Genomic DNA, 20,142 nt, shown 5'->3' with positions numbered 1-20,142 from the left:
TGAACAACCCTGAAATAAATTTTGTCATGTAAAAAATTAATTACGCATTCCAAACCTGGTCACTGTAGTCCTCTGGGAATTGCCTCCGCACCTCAGGATCTGTAAATAATTGACAGATAATATTAATTGGCTTTGGATTAGTGAGCAAGCAGAGAATCACACATTAATATTTGATCAGAAGATGATAGCAACCCTGGCAGGGGATCCAAGGAGGGCAGCTGAGGCTGCTCTGCTGATAAGAGCAGGGAAGGACTTTTCAAGGCTCTCCTTTTACCCTCCTCCAGAAAGACAAAAACTGGATAGAAAACATACGCACATAAAGCCCACGAAACCATGAATATCTGGGTGTACATACACATGCATACATACACACATCTGCATACATACATCTGTACATAAATACATATTTATATATCAATTATTGTATAAGAGATGTCCTGGTGCTACACTGAACTTTAGGCTGTTTCCTTGTGCAATCCCTTTCTGGCTGCAATTTGCCAGCTACGCTTGTCACCAGCAAATGGCTACCAAATGCGCTTAGATTTTGCCTCTAATCAGATAACTAGTTTCACCAGCTACAGACACTGCGTCGATTAACCTCCACATATGTTTTCAGTGATACCAGATTATAAATCTCTCAAAATTACTTTATGTTAATATTAAGGTATGCTCCCTAAAAACCAAAAAATATTTATCCAGAATTTGAAAGAAGTAATTAATGTAGCCCCGGAACCTCTAAGCATTTAAGACTGATGCATCGTCCTTATTCTTTTGGCTTGTCAGAATAAATAATATGGTAGTATTCCCTGGATTTAGTTAGAGATGTTCACAAAATAACAAAAAATCATGATTGAAATTATTTATATGACAATCTCTTTAAAACAGAACTCTTCAAAGTCATCCATTTTTAAAAGGAATATGGCCGAGAAGACCAGATTCCATTCTGCAAAGAATTTTTTTAATCACAAAAACCAAACCCCAAACCATACAGCACCCACAGAAGGGTTCCAGAATAAAGCGTAAGGCACAGAAAAACGAAGGGGCATCCACTGCAGTTCCTCCCCGTGTGCCCCCCAAGGGTTCAGCTGGGCAAGCCTTGGCTCACTCAATACTCTGTCACCAGATTCTTGCCTGTCTATGCACTGTTGCCACAAATTTTGATTATTATGTAGGGAGTGACGTACACAACCTCTACTGCTGAATTACTGCTGTACTGCATTGTAGCTAAGGCTTGAGGGGAAGAAAGTAATTTTTATGACACATGCACCATACGCTGTTATTTCAGAATAGTCCCACCCCAGATTTCTCATTGGCAAAGTTTACTTCAGTAATAAATTAGTTGATTGGCAATTCAATTGCTAGCAGATGCAAACTTTTTAAGGTGTTTTCTTTTTACATTAGAAACACAGCAAGAATGTACATGAATAAACTTTCTAGCTTAACTTTTTCTAGACAATCAGATGCTTAGTTTTAACACTTCACCATTACACACATACAATTGTATACACAATATATCAAATTTTACACATATGTATGAGCAAACCCTTTTACATTAACACAACAAAGTAGAAGTAGAAAGCAAGGGATCACGTTCTAAAGCCTTAGTTTGAAAACTCTTAAATCTCTGTGCAGGTAAGTGTACCAAACCAAGAGTCCAAACATGCCACCAATGTGAACAGCGGTCCTTTATACACAAGTGACAACTAACAGGACAATACGGCTCCATATTTCACCAAAGCACGCACAGTATCAGTGGTAAAATGAAACTATGCAACACCTATTATGATACATATTCTTAAAAATATTTTTAAAACTAAATGCATTTGCTCTAAATACATTCCTCCATAGATAGCAATCTACATTCTCCATTCTTTAAAAATACAACAAAACAGATCAGCCATACAAAGTAATTGTGTGAGTGTGTAAGCATGTATTTTTCCTGTTTTTTTAGCATCTTGAAAGCCTTTCTGTGTTTCAGGAGCTCACTGGCATGAAGGAAGGCCTGGAGGAATCTATTGGACAGCATTTATGCAGACCCTGAAAACTCGGAGCAAGATCAGCGTCCGGAAGACAGAGGTGCATCAAGCAGCTTTGCAAGATACCAAGATTCACTCGTACGCACTGATAGCTGGAAGTTATCATGGGCAAATAAATACATGCTTTTATTGTCTCAGAGGCCACCTTACATACCTTTCTCATTACAATGAAATAAAACACAACTTAAATAATAACTTAAAAATCATAGCCGAGGATTTTTTGTTACGTTCTTTTGGGTTTAATTTTAGCTTTGTCTATTTACATCAGTTTTCATTCAGGGTTTTTACTTAAATATGTTCATTCTTACAGAAAATTGGGGTTACAGAAAATTGGGATTTTCAATTGGGATTGAAAGAAAAAAGAAAAAAAAAAGAGACAACCTAAACACCCACAAAACCACAGATAATAGGACTATTGAAACAGACCTTTTAAGCAAGTCAGTAACACAAAATGGGGAGTTTCTAAACTTTTCCACAGAGTAGCTTATTGACTGTAATGTAATTTTTACTTTGCTATTATCCAATCTTTTCTATATCTCTTAACTAGTACCATGCCACTTTTACTTGTCTATTGATCTGTATCCTAACAGATAGATTATTTCCACCTCTTTAAAATCAGACAGTAAAATATACACACTACACTGCAAGGCTCAGCGAGAAGACACCAAGGAAATTTGTCATGTGTTTGCTGTGCTGTGCAGACTTCAAGCAACTGAAATAGTTGTCTATTATAAATAAAAATTTTTTATGTCAACCAACTGTATACATTAGAAGAAACTGAATTTCATCCACAATGCGTGAAATTAACTTAATTTCATGTCCACCAATTTCAATGGAAATAACAGCAATATGTACTTAGCTGGATGAGCAAAGCACCGTGCGGAATTGCACTGGGTGTCACATGCCTATGAAGACAATGGGACGTATCGTTTGTATATAGTCTGCTTTTGATGACACATCTCATAACAGCATCAGAATGGCTAATTCATATAACCTGGAACCCTACAGTTAAGAAAACCACCTTTAAATTATGTCCAGCAGCCACATGCTTGCACGTCCTCATGTTTTTACAAGTACTTTATATTTAACATTGCATCAGCTCCATCACTTCAGCTTTTAAATGGTCTGGGAATTATTTACTGAATGTTCAGTATCTTTATTTGGAAAACACTACACAATGGAAAAAGAAACTACATCACATCTTATTATAGTTTTCATCACCTTATCCATTCTTCATTGTTAATCTAATGTACATTTGAAAGGTGTTTTCAACTACACTTACCTACACATATATACACAATAAAATTATATTTAAATTCTATGTGGTCATTACACGAAGTCCCATGAAGCTGGAGCACCCCCACTAAACCAAGAGGCTTTACATAAATTCATACATTTCCATAGTGGCCTCCAAGTCACCTGACTTTATGAAATACAAACATGTACAAAACAGACATTAACATTACTCCATACGGCCAGGCTCTCCCTTGAAAGGATAAGCACAAGGCCCCTAATAATCACAAAGGACACAATATCCAAGTTGTTCTGAACAGGGGAAAAAATGGTCATGCAAGCAGAGGAACAGAGGAGGGTTGTCCAACCAAGCACTGAGGACTCAGCTCTAACCAGCACCACTAGTATCAGTAAAATAGGCTTCAGCACTCGTATGAGATACTTGGGAAAGACATGAACATAACTGACTGTCAACTCTGTCTACAAGACTAAAGTAACTGGAAAACTTCAAACACTGTTACTAGCAGTAATTTGTTTTGCACACTGCATGCAAACAGAATTAGATTTAGCTCCACTGTGTCTCCAGGCAGCAAGAAAACCCTCTGCAACTCAAACCACAGTGAATGCGCTTATTCTAGGTACTTAACAAGCTTTCTAATGAAACGATGCTCACGTATTTTTCTACTTTAATACTCCACAGCAAAGTAAACACACGTAAAAAACTTTTTTCAATTTCAGGAGAGTGGAATCTATTTGCTGACATCGGAACAAGGGAAGGGACAGACTGAAACCCTGATCAACCTCTCCTACAGTTACAGCGAAGTACAGAGCTTGAAGATTTCCAGTGCCCCAGTCAGCTATAAAGTTATAAAGCATTAAAAGCTCAGCTGAGGGCAGCAAAAGGAGACACTGCAAAACAACAAGCACACAAAGCGAAAGTTAACAACAGAAAGAAAAAAAGTCACATGAATTATGGAGCTGCTTCTCAACTAAACTTTTCCCAAACCCCAAAACATGAACTCAAGTTGTGCTATAGGTTGAACTTGTATGTTGATGGTAACTTAATATCTACTGTTTATCTTTCATTACACCTGATTTTGTAGTTTCACAAAAGATTACAAGATCCACATAGTTTCTGCCTGAAGCAAGCGTTGACAAACTTCTCTGGAAAATAACCATATATTAATATTAATAGTGTGCTGAAATACAGCACCAGAAATTGTAAGTTGCAAGTGTAAAGCATAAAGTATACAAACATACCATTCCAAAATAAAGCTAAAATACACCATCTTATCTGCAATCTCCCACTCTTGTATGGGCACAAGTGCAATGAAACGCATATGTCACAATTTCAGATTAAAACTGTTGGTACTAAGAAAAAAGTCAACTTGATTTTCTTCCTAATGTTTACAGTTTAAAAAGCTCTTGGACCACTGGCACAGCATATGAATTCCTTAAGACTCATGAGTGACTCCACCGAGGTGGGAGCGGGTTCACTGCCCAGCCTGACACCCACCGCTGCAAGCCCCATTCGCACGGATGTAGCTTCGCTCAAAGCAGCTGCTGCCTGTAAGATCCAGGTTGGCCAAAGACCGGGAGATCCACTAGCCCTTATCGCTCACAAGGCACACCTCGCTCCAGGGGGGCTCAGTTAGGAAAAACACATACAAAGTAGATCACACGGTTATTTTTGAAGCAGTTTCTTTTGCAACTATTTTAAGAGGTGGTTTTGAGGGAAACTACTGAATCAATTCTCATGTGAACAATACGTGAAGTTTTTGTTAACTGAACATATTCTTTTGAAAAAAGGTAAGAAAAGACACTGCTGTTTCTCAGTGACAGAAGAGTAAAACTTTTCTGCACTGTCACAGCAGCATTTTGATTCCTTGCCATGCATTTATAGAGTACCAACAAATGGGAAACACAACCCATTGATTCCACACTAGGTGCATACAGTTTTCATTGCTAACACATTTTGTTTTCCCCTCTAGTAGCAGAGATTCTACCTCCCATCTATGCATACTGTAGAGCATTGTATTGATTACTCAACCATATTCAAGATATTATTAGTAGTAATTTAGTAAATATGTGAATGTTTCCAAGTACTAAAACCTATTACTACCTCTCCTTACAGAATCTTGTTCAACAAAAAGCCAAATACACAAGAATATTGAAATTAGCTGTGAACTGTATAATCCCATTGTTCAATTTCATGGCATTTAAGACACTACCTTCCCCTCCTCACAAGTCTGGATGTTAATCCATGCTGTAACCTGATTTAATTTTCCAGATGACAGGATGGGAACATGCTACAATGGCATATTAGTGTAACTATGCTGCTCTTTTACTCTCTACTTTCCTTACACCATAAAGTGAAGAGTTTTGCTTTTAGAAGAGGCATGCTTAATTACTTCTAGAAATAGCACAACTCAAACCAGTCTGTATTTGAAGTGTATGGAAATTATAAAGCCAAGGAAGTTCTTCAAAAAATTATCAGAAAATACTTCCCAGATTTAACTACACAAAACCAATACATACTAACCTGTTTCTTCTGATAAATGTCAGCCAATTTAATCCATACTGGCTACAAATTATTCAGATATACTATTCCCAAATTGAAAAATACAGTGAAAATTACTTCATTTATCCTCCTGAAATAAATGATTTAACTCATTAACTTCTTCAGGTCTTTATAGCCGCAACCCCTCTCAAATGAAATGGAATTCCATTCAGAGCAACTTCAATTTCAACACCCACTCCACATCACAGTACTTATGCAGCACAACCTAAAAAGTAACGTAGACTTCTTTGCAAACTTCTGCAAAGACTTCCTTGATGTCCTGTATTTGGTACAGCCAAACATGCCCCTGAACTGCTGCAGACCTGGCACGCGGGTAACATCGCAGAGTCGGGGAACGAGGGGGAGGAGAGAAAAAGGCAGGGGAGGGGGCAGTGGAGAAAATGTGGGAGAGAAAACCTATACACACACACACAAGAAGACAGACAAGAAACCTTGGAACAAGTTCTGGCAGAAAATACCCATGGAATAAAAATTATTTAAAAATTATTTTTATGCGAAGCTTTAAGACTTCAGTCTTTTCTTCTTAAAGTACTGCTTATTCTAGAAGCGTATAAGTCAGAAAACAACAAAGATGTCAAAGAAAATTCTATAAGACTGTCTCACAAAGTATATTTAAAAAACACCAAACACCACAAAAAACCAACCTGCCAGCACCACAATGCATGCAATTGAAGTTACCCCAAAATACAAGATGCACAGCAAGCTTACATAGCAGGTTCAACATTCAAAAATACAACCCGCAGGAGAATAGTATGCAATGAAACTAGTCACCTAGTCAATCACATTTTAAACAAATATTCCATTTCTAGGATACAGTCTGCATCTTTGTGACAAGTTAGGCACAAACAAGTGGACCCTGACCTATCGTTCTCGGTTACTGAAGTTTTTGTGAATGCTGTCCAATCTCCAGTTGAGTGAATCAGTGAGTACTACGTATATCAGCTGCTGTTCAAATGAGTCCATTGACATTAACGCCATAAAAAACAGACTTGCAAGTTTGCCTCTCTCTCAACAGAACATTTGGAAGGCTGCCCTGCAAGTGCCAAAAACCTCACTGATAACATGAAAATGCTCTTCACAACAGTTTAATCTAGAAAGAGAATATAAGGTTTGCAACTCACACACAAAATGCTGTTCAGAGTTCAGTAAAATTGATCCAAAAGCGGGAAACACTGAGAGCAAAGGCAACATAAAATATACATCATAGGAAACAGGAAGGAAGAGAGAAAACCAGAACAGATTAAGCAAATCACTATGATTTCCATAATTGTTTTTATATTATTAACACATCGAGAGCCAGAGGGGCAGTGAGGAGCAAAACTTTCCTAAGCAGCGTTCAACAATGTCTTATACAAAATTCCTTCCAAAATAAAGCACATTAAACTACAACTTCCCTGCCAATTTTTAAGTAAGGCTATATACAGTTCTTCAGAATAAAGAGAATAACCTTTAAAATTCAAATTATTCTGCACAACATGAAGAGGTAATAGCCCTAACAATACAAGAATGGGCAAATGTTGCCAAAGTTGCCCGTACGTTTCGGGACAGCCGAGGTGGCCGGGCTCCGACCTGACCTCGCAGCGTCTCTGCGGGGCGCGCAGTCCTCCACCAGGAGCTTTATCACACATTCAGAGAAAACCTTAAATATGAGACTTTCGCTGCTTCTAGCATCCAGACCAACTTTCCATCTAAGGGGGACCTGGTTAAATTCACTTTACTATCCTGTTAAACTGAAGTACAGTTAAGTACAAAATAGAAACAACACTCACTTCTTGGATAAGACGACAGGGAAAACATCAGTTGTCTTTTACAGAAATAAGTGCCTACATCAGTTTCCTCTTAGCAATTCCTAATCAGTTATTTAGTGTCACGTCAAGTTGTTGACGTGTCCAGCTTGCCATTTAAAAGGCATTTAGCACCACACAGACATTCCACAACAGAGAAGTAGTAGAGTTAAGAATGGTATTTCAAGTTTCCTCTGGCACAGTTACAACTTTGAAAGAACCTGCTCTTTTGTTTCAATACCATATGAAGAGCTCAAGTATCATGAAATAAAGAGATGCTATAGAATTTTTTAAAAATTTTAAAAAAATTTTAAAAAGTCCACCAAAACACTGAAGTTAGCTCTGATCTAAATGTTATCACAAACATAACAACAAAAACTGGAAAGTCAGTTCAGTTTATATTTTATTCCAAATCTTTTCTGTAGTATGAAGTCAGTCATCCCTCTCCCAAGGAAGAGCATCAGCCCTTCCTTTCCACAGCGTTAATTAATAGGAGCAGATTAAGAAGGAATGGACTGAAGGAAATGCATGTGTCAGAGTCAAGATCTGATAAATGATAAGTAAAAGGAAAAGTTATGCATCAGACTAGTCAGACCCTTTTATAAGGTAACATGTTCCACCTTCAACTGCTATTATTTAGTCTCTTGGATTCTTATGTGGGATGGTCCCAGGTTTAATCAAAATTTCACCAGTTCTTTTAATGGAAGTTATAAAACAGTTGCGTTACAAGCACAGAGAGTTCAATATATGAAATACGGTTGGGGAATTACCTCTGTATTAAATCCTTAACTCCTTCTGTTTCATCCATACTAAGAAATCAGTTTAAAAAAAATCAGTTGTGTGACAGCACAGATTAATTTCTCTTCTACTAATATTCTAAACTGTAAGAATAAGGAAATGTTAGAAAATGTAAGATGTCTTCAGTGATCAGAAAACTCAGAATTATTTATTTACAAACAACTGCAGAAAACTTTCAGTCCAGACTAATTTTTAAACTGATGATACTGATACAACTCAAGCTAGAACTGTAAAAAGGGGATGCACAGGATACAGCTAAAGCTAAAATAACAGAGATCAAAACCAGAGGACAAAGAAAGTACTTATTTCAAGTCTTGCTTGTTACATATTTCTCCCATCTTCATTTGAGGTCTTCAGATCTTTCATATGCAATGGTTAATTACTTTGGTGATACCTCAAGTCCACATTAAAGCATGGTTGATGAATCTTTTGAGTTTCCTTTACTGTGCACTTAAGGGGATATTTCTCTTCATAACCATCTGTTCTTCAACCAACCCAGAAATTTAGTATTACTGGAAATCTAAGCCAAACTCCAGGAGGCCTGCAAGAAGCAAATTTTGAATGGATTATGTTTTTCATTTTTTCTTTCCCCCTGTAATTTCAGTCAGCAAATTATACAGCAGCTAAAACTTGCAAAAAGTACAATTGGGTAACATCCTCTTTGAAAGAAATGCCCAAGAAATCCACAAAGCCTGGCTTACAAAATTAAACACAAAGTGTTTTGAAACATTTTACAGGCTACCTGGAATAATTATACAAAAGAGTTTAAACATAGAAGTTGAATAGGAATACCCACTTTAAGTAGGTTTTTTTTGTTTTTAATATTTTTTTAATTTATTTGTGTTTGAGCAGTATATTTTTTTTCTTGTAACCTTTTCACCACTCTGTAAATTTAAGAGAGATACGTTTCAACTGCTCAGGCCATGAATACTGAATTCGTTTCTCTCCTGCCTCTTTGTATTTATATTCTGAGACAGCAGAGTTGCCTGGTGACAGCCTCTTCACTTCAACAGCAGCTGGCAAGCCCTCCTTGTCCTGAAAATATGAAAAAAACAGTTAACTAATATTTCATGCTATGATTTAAATGTGACAATCTGGAAGTGCCAATACCAAACAGGGTAGGATTTACAAGAAAGACTTTTCTTAAGTCTCAGAAGCCATAAAGGAAGAAAAATAAACAGACCTTCATCACATGTAGCTAGTGTGCAGCAAAAATTAATCCAGAGTTAGTGCATCATCTAGACTTTAACAATACCAGACAAAAGTGGTGATTGTGTAAATCTGCTGAATTAACTTATATTTCCAGGATGCAAATTCTCAAGTTAGGCAAGATAAGACCAGAGCAAGCAGAATTTTGACACTTCTACAAGAAGCAGTCACCCTCTTTAATATTTACAAGACATGTATTTCAAATTGTTTATGTATGCCTATCTGCTTTCCCAAGATTACTGCTTCTGCTGAAGGTTCAAGCATATGCAGCCCAAAACAATGTTTTTGAGCTAGCTTTTTATAGCAAATATAAAAGCATTACATTTGATAAAATGAGAGTTTACAGCCAACTTATTTCATACCTAACACTGGCATATTAATAAGCACCTTCATTCAAAAAAATCCTTATTCAATTAACTTTAAGAGAAATTTTTACATAATGTCACATTTTCTACTTTCCTGTGTCAACCAGGTAATTTTTAATTCTGTTTGTTGTTCTGAAGAAACCCAGGAATAACATTTTAATGTCATATTACTTTGCAGAAATACTGTATCACAAGGAACTCATGTTAAACCACGTGTCCATGGCAATCGATCAACTACATCACAAAACCTAAAGGAATTGCTAATGGAAACAAATAGTATTTTCCAACATACTGCCAGGCTTTTCATTACTAGAAAATAGTTTGAGTTTTATAAACATTTTCCAAACTGCTTTATTTTCACCATTTTTGGTTTTACTTTTAATGATATTATGGCTGTTTTAATTTGCTAATAACCTATATTTTCCATGTATTACAGCACATTTTACAGTCATCTTTTTTTTTTATCTCTTTCCAAAATTCACCAACCATAATAAATTCAGATAGACGTATTATTAGGCAAATACATACAAGGACTGCAAAAATATATTCATTGTTATATGGACCATCACATTTCAGGTTTAATCTGAACTGACTCAAAAAGCATTTGGAACAAAAAGTGTTCTAGCCCACCATAAGTTCTTGAAGTGTTGTACTAAAAATGAAAAGAAAAAACAACCCTACTCTTCAGCAACTGTATAATTGCCTAAACTACACACAGAATACCTTCTTTGTTAAACATTCAACAGTGAATACTGATTTCTAAGCCTCAAGCTATGTAACTTTATAACGTTTAAAACCCTGACCTTACTTTCATACTTTCAATATTGACAGTCTCAAACTGTTTTCAGTTTCAAAGTTATCACGTGTTACATTAGTAGAGTATCACCAGCTCCCGATGACACTGCGCTGCGTTGTTGATCTGCACAAATATCATCTCTTATGGGATTCTTCCCACATAGCAAATACAGGATTTTATAGGAAACAAGCTCTTCAGAATCATTTGAGGGTTTGACGGCTACAAAATTTCTATCATTGCATCTTCGCTTATTTCAGGATGCTTTAGTTATTCAAATGGCATTGAAACAGAAAAAATGGATTCTATCATAGATGAAATTGTGAAACAGGAAACTGAAAATCCCATTCTTAATTCTACTCTTTTCTTTAGTGGAGATGTTAACTTAAATAATTTTTGGAATGTATAGTGAAATATATCCTATCTATCATACAATGAATCTGATTCAGATATGGTTCATTATCAATAAACGACAGCCAAACCTAGCTACCATTTGTGGGGAGACATTATTATGAAGAGTAACACTACGGTGGTCGTTTCTACAAAAGTAGAACATCCGTAGAGCTTCATGCTTTTTGCATTTACAACTACAGAAATATATGGTATCAAATGATCCTAACTGACCAATAGTTTCAATGGTCACCAACTCAGGACTCCTAAATTTTAAGATTTTACATATAAGATAGCAATAATTATTTTGCTGATAGACTTCAGAACTTAGCCTTGTACCCTTCAGTACTTGATTTCACCTTTTCTGTTTCAGCTTGACCTGCATAACATGCCAACCCCAACTTATCAGCCACATTACCAGTGTCCATCTATCAAAATAGCAATGAAGATTCATTAGGGACAGTAAGCTGGAAGCAAGTTAAAAAAAGTAAAATCAGAGGGTGGTCACAGTGAGTCTACTCTAAGGCAGCAGCATCACCGAGGCCTTGTGAAAGTCTACAAACTGGAGCAGGAAGAAGAAAAGCATTCAATATACTTTCCTACACTCTCCTGCAAAAAGTCTCTGTGGAGTCAGATGTGTTGATGACAGAAGTTGAACTTCTTGAACAGTATTCAAAACCTGGGGCCAGGGGGCTGGGGGAGAGATCCTAACATGGAAAAATACACCTCATCCAGTTAAGGACCGTGAGACGAAATAAAAAGAAAATCACTGGGTGTTCAGTTACTCAGAATGACTTCTCTCTTTTGGAGTAAAGTTCATTAACTGGACAGCATCAAGCACTGCAAGAGAATTGTGGGCATACTCACATGTGCAGCATTGACCTATTTCATATCTGCAATGCTTTCAGCTACTATTAACAAAGGTCACTTTATGCCATGTGTGAAGCTATAATAAAAAGGCGGCCTCTGAGAAAGTAAGTTTAGCACATTCAAAGCAATACTAAGCTTGAAGAATAATTTGTTTTATGTAAAGAGGAGCTTTCCAATATTCAGTGCAACTAGACAGGAAATCTATCACATCACTAAAAAGTTTTTAAAACATTTTTGTTACTGTAGAAAAGGCAAGGGTATCAAAAGGATTTTTAACTGCAAAATGGAAATACACTAAGAACATTTTAAGATATTTGATACTTCCAAAATGTATGATAGCACATATCTGTCTATGCTCCTCAAATCATGGACTAGTCTTGTTCTGAGAAGGAACATTTATATCTGTTTATTAGCCAGCCCTGGAAATCAGGTGTATATAAAACTAGCAGTTTCACTGATTTCCTTTCTCTTTTCCTTGCCCAGTTTTATTACACAAAACTCCCAACTACACTTTCAGACTTCTTCAAGAGCACTGCCAATTCTTTTCAACCTGTCCGCTCTCAGCAGATTTGCTGAAAAGAACTTTTTTCTTCACTACCAACTCCAAAGGTAATCTAAAAATGCAACTTTAATCCACTTGCACAATTTTTCTCCACAGGTTGATTCACAAGGTGCTGAAGTGCAGCTGGTCACCAACTCCCATTGTGCTGACATGCAAATCTATTGAGGATGACTAAGGAAACGAGAGGCATAGCTTGTTATGGCCAGCTGGCAGCACAAATGTGTCTCCAGTACCTGCACATCATCACGGATTTGCAAGAACATCTAATATCACACAGAATAGGAAGGAAAACTGTGTCCCACAGACAGCGAGTCCTCAGAATTAACTTCTCCAAGTAACTGAGAAAGCTGATGGGATGGTGCTTGGTAGAAACACCCCTGATAGCTGCAGCTGCACTCGTGCTGCTGCACACCATCACATGCTGGGCACTGATAAGCAGCATGACAAGGGGAAGCAGGTTTCAACAAATCTTAAAAACTAGAAAGAAGCTCAGAGCTGTAGCTGCTTTTATCACAGACAAGCACACCTTGAGGAGTGGATGCTCTTTTCTCATCATCTCATACCATGTCTAATTGGGCTTCCAAGCTCTCTGCTCCCTGGCTGCTTTTGCCAGCTCTGAATTCATACCACCTTGGAATTCTCGTGATTAGAGTACAAAGTATCAACAGGTCATTTCTAAAAACTCTCCTTCCCATTAAACTCTCTTATTTGCCCTATAGCAAATCGTCCATTTTGGAATATAGAAATCAACAGCATTTACACTAATTTACTTGTTGAAAAGTAAACACATATCACTAGTTGTAATATCAGAACACTAATACTTCACATCATAATTGTCCCAGAGCCTCTACTGCCTTTTCTAAAATGATCTAGATGGAGAGAATTTTGTTGTTAGCTTTTTATACAAGCATACATATTTAATTTTAAAACATGAAAGATTAAATTAGAAGTTACACACACAAACACAACTCCTTTTAAAAAGGCTCAAAACACTGTATTTACATCTGCAAGTACTCACTTTATTACTACAACCTTTATAACAGAGCTTAGGTTTGCTTCAAACAAAACAGGGTTCTCAGCGATAGAAGCACAAGAAAAAGCCCTGCATACAGTTAGTCTACAAAGAATTAACTGGATTAATTAGCAAGGGATTTGAGAAGCAGCTTGGAGCTAGAAAACCAAAACACTAAATTGTTTAAATACTTTGGCAATGGATCAAGGTTTCTAAGCAGCCCTATGTTCCATTCTCTCTTTTTTTTTTCTCTCGGTGTTTTAACACATTTAACCTGACGAGGTACTTTTTCATGAGATATGAATGACACTGTCAAAATACCAAAAAAGAAGATGTGAATTAAAAAATGCCACAAGCTGTTAGCAATTCTGCCAGCATGTATGAGCCCAGGCAACATTAATTAAAAATCAATAGCTTAGGACATAAATAGCTCTTATCTCTGTTATAGTATATCTCTAACATAATTCTTTATTAAAGAAAAAAATAGCCAATGTCTATGCTATTATACGGACTGAATTGACCACAACAAAGCAAACGCAATAAGGCAAAAATACTAACCAAAGAAACACATATGACAAAGGGAGGACAGGCATATGAATGATTGGAATGTTTCAACCTTGCACTATCATTAGCACAGAACTGGCTGGAAATAGCCATGCTGCAGGAAGAACACCTCAGGTTTTTAGTGCTAATATGGTTCTATACAAAATCCTGCATGCCAAGGAAGTAAGAATAACATACACATCTTTCTGCCACCTAGAGCTTATTAACTATTATTTTTATTATGTATCTCAACTAAAGATTAGGTTACTGTAAATTCTCTGATAATTACAAAATAAAGGTCAGAAAGAGCAAGGAAATTGCACTCAGATTTTTCCTCTTTAGGGATATGATCTTCAAACTAAAGTTACATTAAAAGGCCTCAAAGCTAAAAGATTTAAGCTAAACTAGGAATTCAAACCACCACCTTAAAAAAAAGCTGTTTTCAAGCTTACAGAACGCCAAACATTTGAAAGCCTTAGACCCATTTGCTAACAAGAGATCACCTAAAACATGCCAAGCTGGATACACAGTTTGGGTCTGGCGTAACTCCTAGACGATCATGACAATTTAGATTTCTGAAGAGTTTCTACAGAAAATTTATTAATATAAAAAAAGAGTATGTAAGAATCATACTGACACAGAAAGGTCAAGTTCAGTTTTCTTTGTCTAATGACTCTTGCATTATTATTCAATTATTTATTAATGGATATATCAAATGCTTCCATCACGAAACAGTACTCTAAAGCAAGGATGAAGAAGTCAACCAGGTACTATTTAGCAAAAATTTGTTCAAGTTAAAAATAAAAGAGAAAATTTCATTTACATGTGAGCTATACGTATACGTGCCAAGACACTAAAACATTATACAAATTTCAGTGGAAGAGCAGATCATAAAATTGTGGCACCCTTAATGTGGAATTCTCAGGACAAAACGCATTATTTTGATAGTCATGATTACAATTTGAACTCTCAAGAGCATCACATAGCAGATGACCAGATGCATGCACAGTTCCACTCACTATCGAACACAAACCTGCAGATGAACAGCAACACCAGACTTTGGATAACACTACAGTGCACAGCCAGTAACAGTCTGGAACATATGAGGAGGTTGAATTTATTAAAAACAAGTACTAAAGACATACTGATCTGAAATACTGACTAAATAGATGCAGAACATAGCTTCTTAAAAACCATACGCAAAGCAGAGCCATATCTATAGGAATAATCAGGGTTTAATTTGAAATTCACTTCTATTACGGCAAGGTAGTCATGAAGTACTAACCATTAAGATCTTAAATTATAACCTTTCACTACATCAGTTGGATTTTGAGTCCTACTCATAGCTGAATTTTGGACATTCCTACTTCTTCCTCTTCCCTTGCCATGATCCCACCTCCCAAAAATGTAGTTTATTGGCTAGAGCACAGCACAAGACAATCAAAGGTTCTATTCATAAAACACAGACAGCAAGTGTCAGGACAGGGAAACAGAAGACCTCACTTTTCACAAGACCTTTTGCTCTAACTTGTGCAAAGCACAAGTCAGAAATGACGTATCCTTCCATGGGGCAAAGGTGCGAGGGGGAAGAAGGGGAGCAGAAGAAAATTGTTAATATAAAATTTCTATACTTTTGGGGGAGTGGGTGCAATCTTTTATTTATTTTTTTTTTAAGATGTGTTTTTGTTTTATAAGATTATCTTGAACTACCTGGATTCTCAACTTCCATTCAAGCTATTGTCAATTTCAGTTAATCTTGTTTAAGGTGTACCAAATACAAGTTCTTGTTGTTTGATATAACAAGATTCTTCGCCTAAAAAGTTAATTATGCAATCTTAATTTTCAGTAGGAGAGGTACATTAGAACACAGAACTGCTGCTAATAGTGTTCCCCTAAATGGAATAAATTGAAATTCCACCGAGTTCCCCCAATGATGTTTAATGTCATTGTAGAAATACAGAGACTATCACTTTATTAACGCTTCAATCATCATCATCACTGAAGGTTCAAGAAAATAAAACAATTCAGAGGCTTTATTACATCATCTGTCTCCACTTTATTTTATCATCATAAATTAAACTGATTATAAGATGCACAAGTAATTTGTAAACTCTTTCAAAGGATGTGATTTACATTTTTCTTCTACAAAGATGAAGATATGCCCCTAACATACTCCATTTGTGTTAAATATTAAATAAAGATACTTATGCTACATACATGGCAAAAATGGAAAATATTTCTGATGTGTTTTGGGATTACTTTTCGCATTCTAACACTGTTTATAATACTGGTGCAAATACTGCCACCAATAAAGAAACAAACATTAAAAAGGTGTCCTTTAAGCTTCCCTTTAAGGCATCTACCATAATCGTATAATTTGCTCTGGACATCATTAAAATGTAAAGTTAATGAGGATTCAGCTGAAAACAGAAGAAATGTAACCTATTTTCAGGCAAAACTTCTAACACTGCAATCAGAGGGAAAACCTCTTTGATGTCTCTTTGTCTCTTCTCATTAATTTTCTTTTGGTTTAAAAAAAAAAACACAAAGGCTGTTTAAACTCAAAAATGCATAGAAGTTTAAACATGGTAATTATAGTCAAGCTGCAATGAGGTCATTAGGTTTTTAAAACTTTGAGATAAACAAAATTGAGATGTATGACTATTTTAAAAACATGTCAATACTCAATTTTAATTGTCCATGTGATGCCCACTGCATTCTAAGGATTTAATCTAGATACAGAATTGCTTCAAGATGATTTAGTGGAGGACCTAGTCCCATATCCAGGGTAAAGCAAGGCAATCAAGAAATACATCAAAATGAAAAGCGCTGTAATTACTATATTATTGGATACCATATTTGGTATTTATAAATGCAACAAAGCATGCTTTTTGCAATCTCCATGCAAGAGAGATGGCAAATTGTGAGACTCTACTACTTTTTACCTCTACAGTTCATTAAAGAATAAAATATTGAATAAGCTAAATAATATTATTTACTCACTACATCTATTTTTGTTTATGAATACTGCCAAGGTACACACAAAGTTACATACTTCTGGTTTAACACGCTAATTCTTTCCATCAGAAAATATCGTTACGAGCTATTTAGTTATATAGTACTGACAGAATCTGTGATACACTGAAGTGGTATGTATTTTTAGTGAATAATTTACGAGTACATTTTCTCAAACCATAACCAAAGCAATGTTAACACTACTGTGTTCAAAAGAATAAGACAGATTATCACAAACACAAGTAAGGCATTTAAGCCATTAAGTAAAAGCAACAAATATACAGGATGAACGCAACATTATCTTTAGTGTAGAAGGACATTAATCACAATGAAGCAAAATAAACATATCTATAACATTTTTCCATATGCAAATATCACCTCTAGATAAAATGGGATGAGATGAGATCAATACATTAGTCTGTGGTAATTTTAAGTATGAATTTGAATGCATTTCTGGATGTAGGTTATAGCTTGAATAGAGAATTATTTACCCTATTGAATCTTTTTAACGTGTTTTATAAACTCTTCAAATTAAACTGAGTGAATGGTCAACAGGCAAGTATCAGATGAAATCAGATACTACTTTAGGTGCAAGTGAAGAGCAATTTTAGAAGAAAATCTCATACTTAACACAAAAGAAAGTTTTGGAGGTTGTATTTTCTTTTTGTTTATTTGGGTTGGGTTTGGCTTTTTTTTTGGGGGGGGGGGGGTGAGGGGGGCTGTTACTCTGCCGTATTTTATTATAATTTGATCCTGCCCTTCACCACAAGCCAGTTCTGTTCTACCATCTCTTCAACTGCCCACTGAAGAGACAGACAGCATAAGTTAATTTCTGTTCTGACTGAGCTGTTTCTCATATCCCAGTATCTTTCCCTACTGGCTTGCACTGTCCTAGTGTCAGATTCACAAAAAGATAAAGCACATGATTTAAATAACATTAAGTCAAATATGAAGATTACAAACATGAGAAGTCAAAAGCTTGATTCTACTGTATACCTATACTGTGATGCTTACTAAGCTATTCTGTCTTCACATTTTAGCATTTGATTTGAGTCTGCATTAATTATTTTTAATAGGTGTTTTTCCACAGAGTGATAATCCAGTTTTAGAATCTTTGGAGCAGAAGATCTCAAGGATCTCAAAAGTATCTTAGAGGTCAACTAGACATAAATGAAGAATAATTATTTACTTAAGAGATAAAATGATGTAAGAATCAATTCAAAAAAGGTAATGTTACCACTATTTATACTCATAACTATGTATAGTTTCAATGTAAATGACTCTTCAAAGGAACTAAAGATGGGATTCAGTTAATCCCAGTAGAATGCAATTGGAGTTGTGAGTGTAATTCCCTTCACCACCATTTAAAATCCTAGCACAAATTCTAAGTGTGGAAACACTTTTGGCTACAATACCCAAGATACTGCTTTAAAAGCACTCGCTGAAAGTTCTTCTCTTCTTCCCTGCCCCCCACCCCCATCCCTTCCCTAGGTGTATGTGCTGTAATAGCTGATGAAGTCTGGGACAGAACACACATTTTTGGCACAGTAAATAGTTCAGAAAAATCAGAACCAACTTAAATATTGGGGGGGTTAAGGGTTTTGCCTTTTTTTTTTTTAATCCCTAGGGAAGTATAAACAAAAGAACTCTCCAGACTATAACCCATTCCAGATAATAGATTATCACTATTAGTTCTTTGTTCCCACCTCTCCATCCAAGGTTATAATCCTTAATACTGCAGTTCGACTTCCTTGGTTTCTATCCCACCCTCCCATGAAGAAAGTCCTACTAAAAAGCATATTGAAAGCTGTTTCCATCTAAAAAAAAAAAAAACCAGACATAAAAATCATCTTCCCAAGAGCAAATAATCTGTCAGCATCTGGAATTTTGATATATGTTTTACCAAAACTTGGTAGCCCCAGCAGAGCCAAAAAGTTGTGATTCAGCAGCATTCCCTTAGCATTCCTTCTCCCCTCACCAATGATGGAATTCAGTGGAGGATGACACTCCTTGTTCACAGAACACAGAATGGTTTGGGTTGGAAGGGACCTTTAAAGGCCATCTAGTCCAACCCCTCTGCAATAAGCAGGGACATCTTCAACTAGATGAGGTTGCTCAGAGCCCCTTCCAACCTGACCTTCGATGTTTCCAGGGATGGGGCATCTGCCACCACTCTGGGCAGCCTGGGACAGTGTTTCACCACGCTCAGCGTAAAAAAAATGCTTTAGATAATGAGTATGTTAGGGTATTAAGAGACCATAATACAGTTCTTTACGATTAAAATGTGTCTCACCACTGTCATTCACAAACATTGCTACAGGGAAGTGTATCACACACCGACCCTTGCCTGTGAAGGAGCAACCTACAGCATTTCACGTGGAATACTGTAGGATCAGTATACGTCTCTGGTAGCACAAGAGCTTGGGTCTGGAATTTGATTTGGGTTTGGTTTTTCACAATCATTGCTGAAGTAAAACAGTAGTCTTGAATTAATTTTACTTTTATTTGATAGTAATTTAATCTCCAATAATCTTTCTTTCAAACTCTATTTCAATCTTAAAAAAAAACAATAATCAAACCCAAGAGAAAAACCAACCAAAATCCCCAAGAAAACCTTACAATGTCTCTTTTTGTTCATGACAAAAAAATATCACACCAAAGAGAAGACAGAAGCAGACAATACTGCCTCGGGCACTCTGATAGACATCCTTGCAAGGAACTACCTAAAAGAAAAATAATCAGTAATAAAAACAGATCTAGCCCATCTTTTGCTTTACCATATTTGATTTGCTTGCACTTCAGACTTAAGGTAGCGCTCTGGGTAGAATTCCTGACCTATGCGTCAACAGACTAAACACAATTTCTAAACTGCGATACTTCTACTGAAGACACCCATAGGAAGCATCAGTACAACTGTGGATGCACCAAACATCAGTAATTCTGGGACGGTG

At 36.2% G+C, this 20,142-nt stretch overlaps 1 protein-coding gene across 7 annotated transcripts in view; it reads right to left on the bottom strand.

Annotated features, from left to right (window-relative positions):
- The window catches only part of DENND1A (DENN domain containing 1A), a 206,678-nt gene that overhangs the window by 170,911 nt on the left and 15,625 nt on the right, over nt 1-20,142 (bottom strand). For all 7 annotated transcript variants that reach the window (XM_063353015.1, XM_063353006.1, XM_063353010.1 and 4 more), the window contains exon 3: nt 56-99. In XM_063353015.1, coding sequence (XP_063209085.1) covers nt 56-99 — 44 coding nt within the window. The remainder of the gene's footprint in view (nt 1-55; nt 100-20,142) is intronic.

The sequence above is a fragment of the Chroicocephalus ridibundus genome, chromosome 15 (assembly GCF_963924245.1).
Source record: "Chroicocephalus ridibundus chromosome 15, bChrRid1.1, whole genome shotgun sequence".
Taxonomy (NCBI): domain Eukaryota; kingdom Metazoa; phylum Chordata; class Aves; order Charadriiformes; family Laridae; genus Chroicocephalus; species Chroicocephalus ridibundus.
Note: the sequence above shows the minus strand (reverse complement) of the source record. Positions and strands in the feature narration are given on the sequence as shown.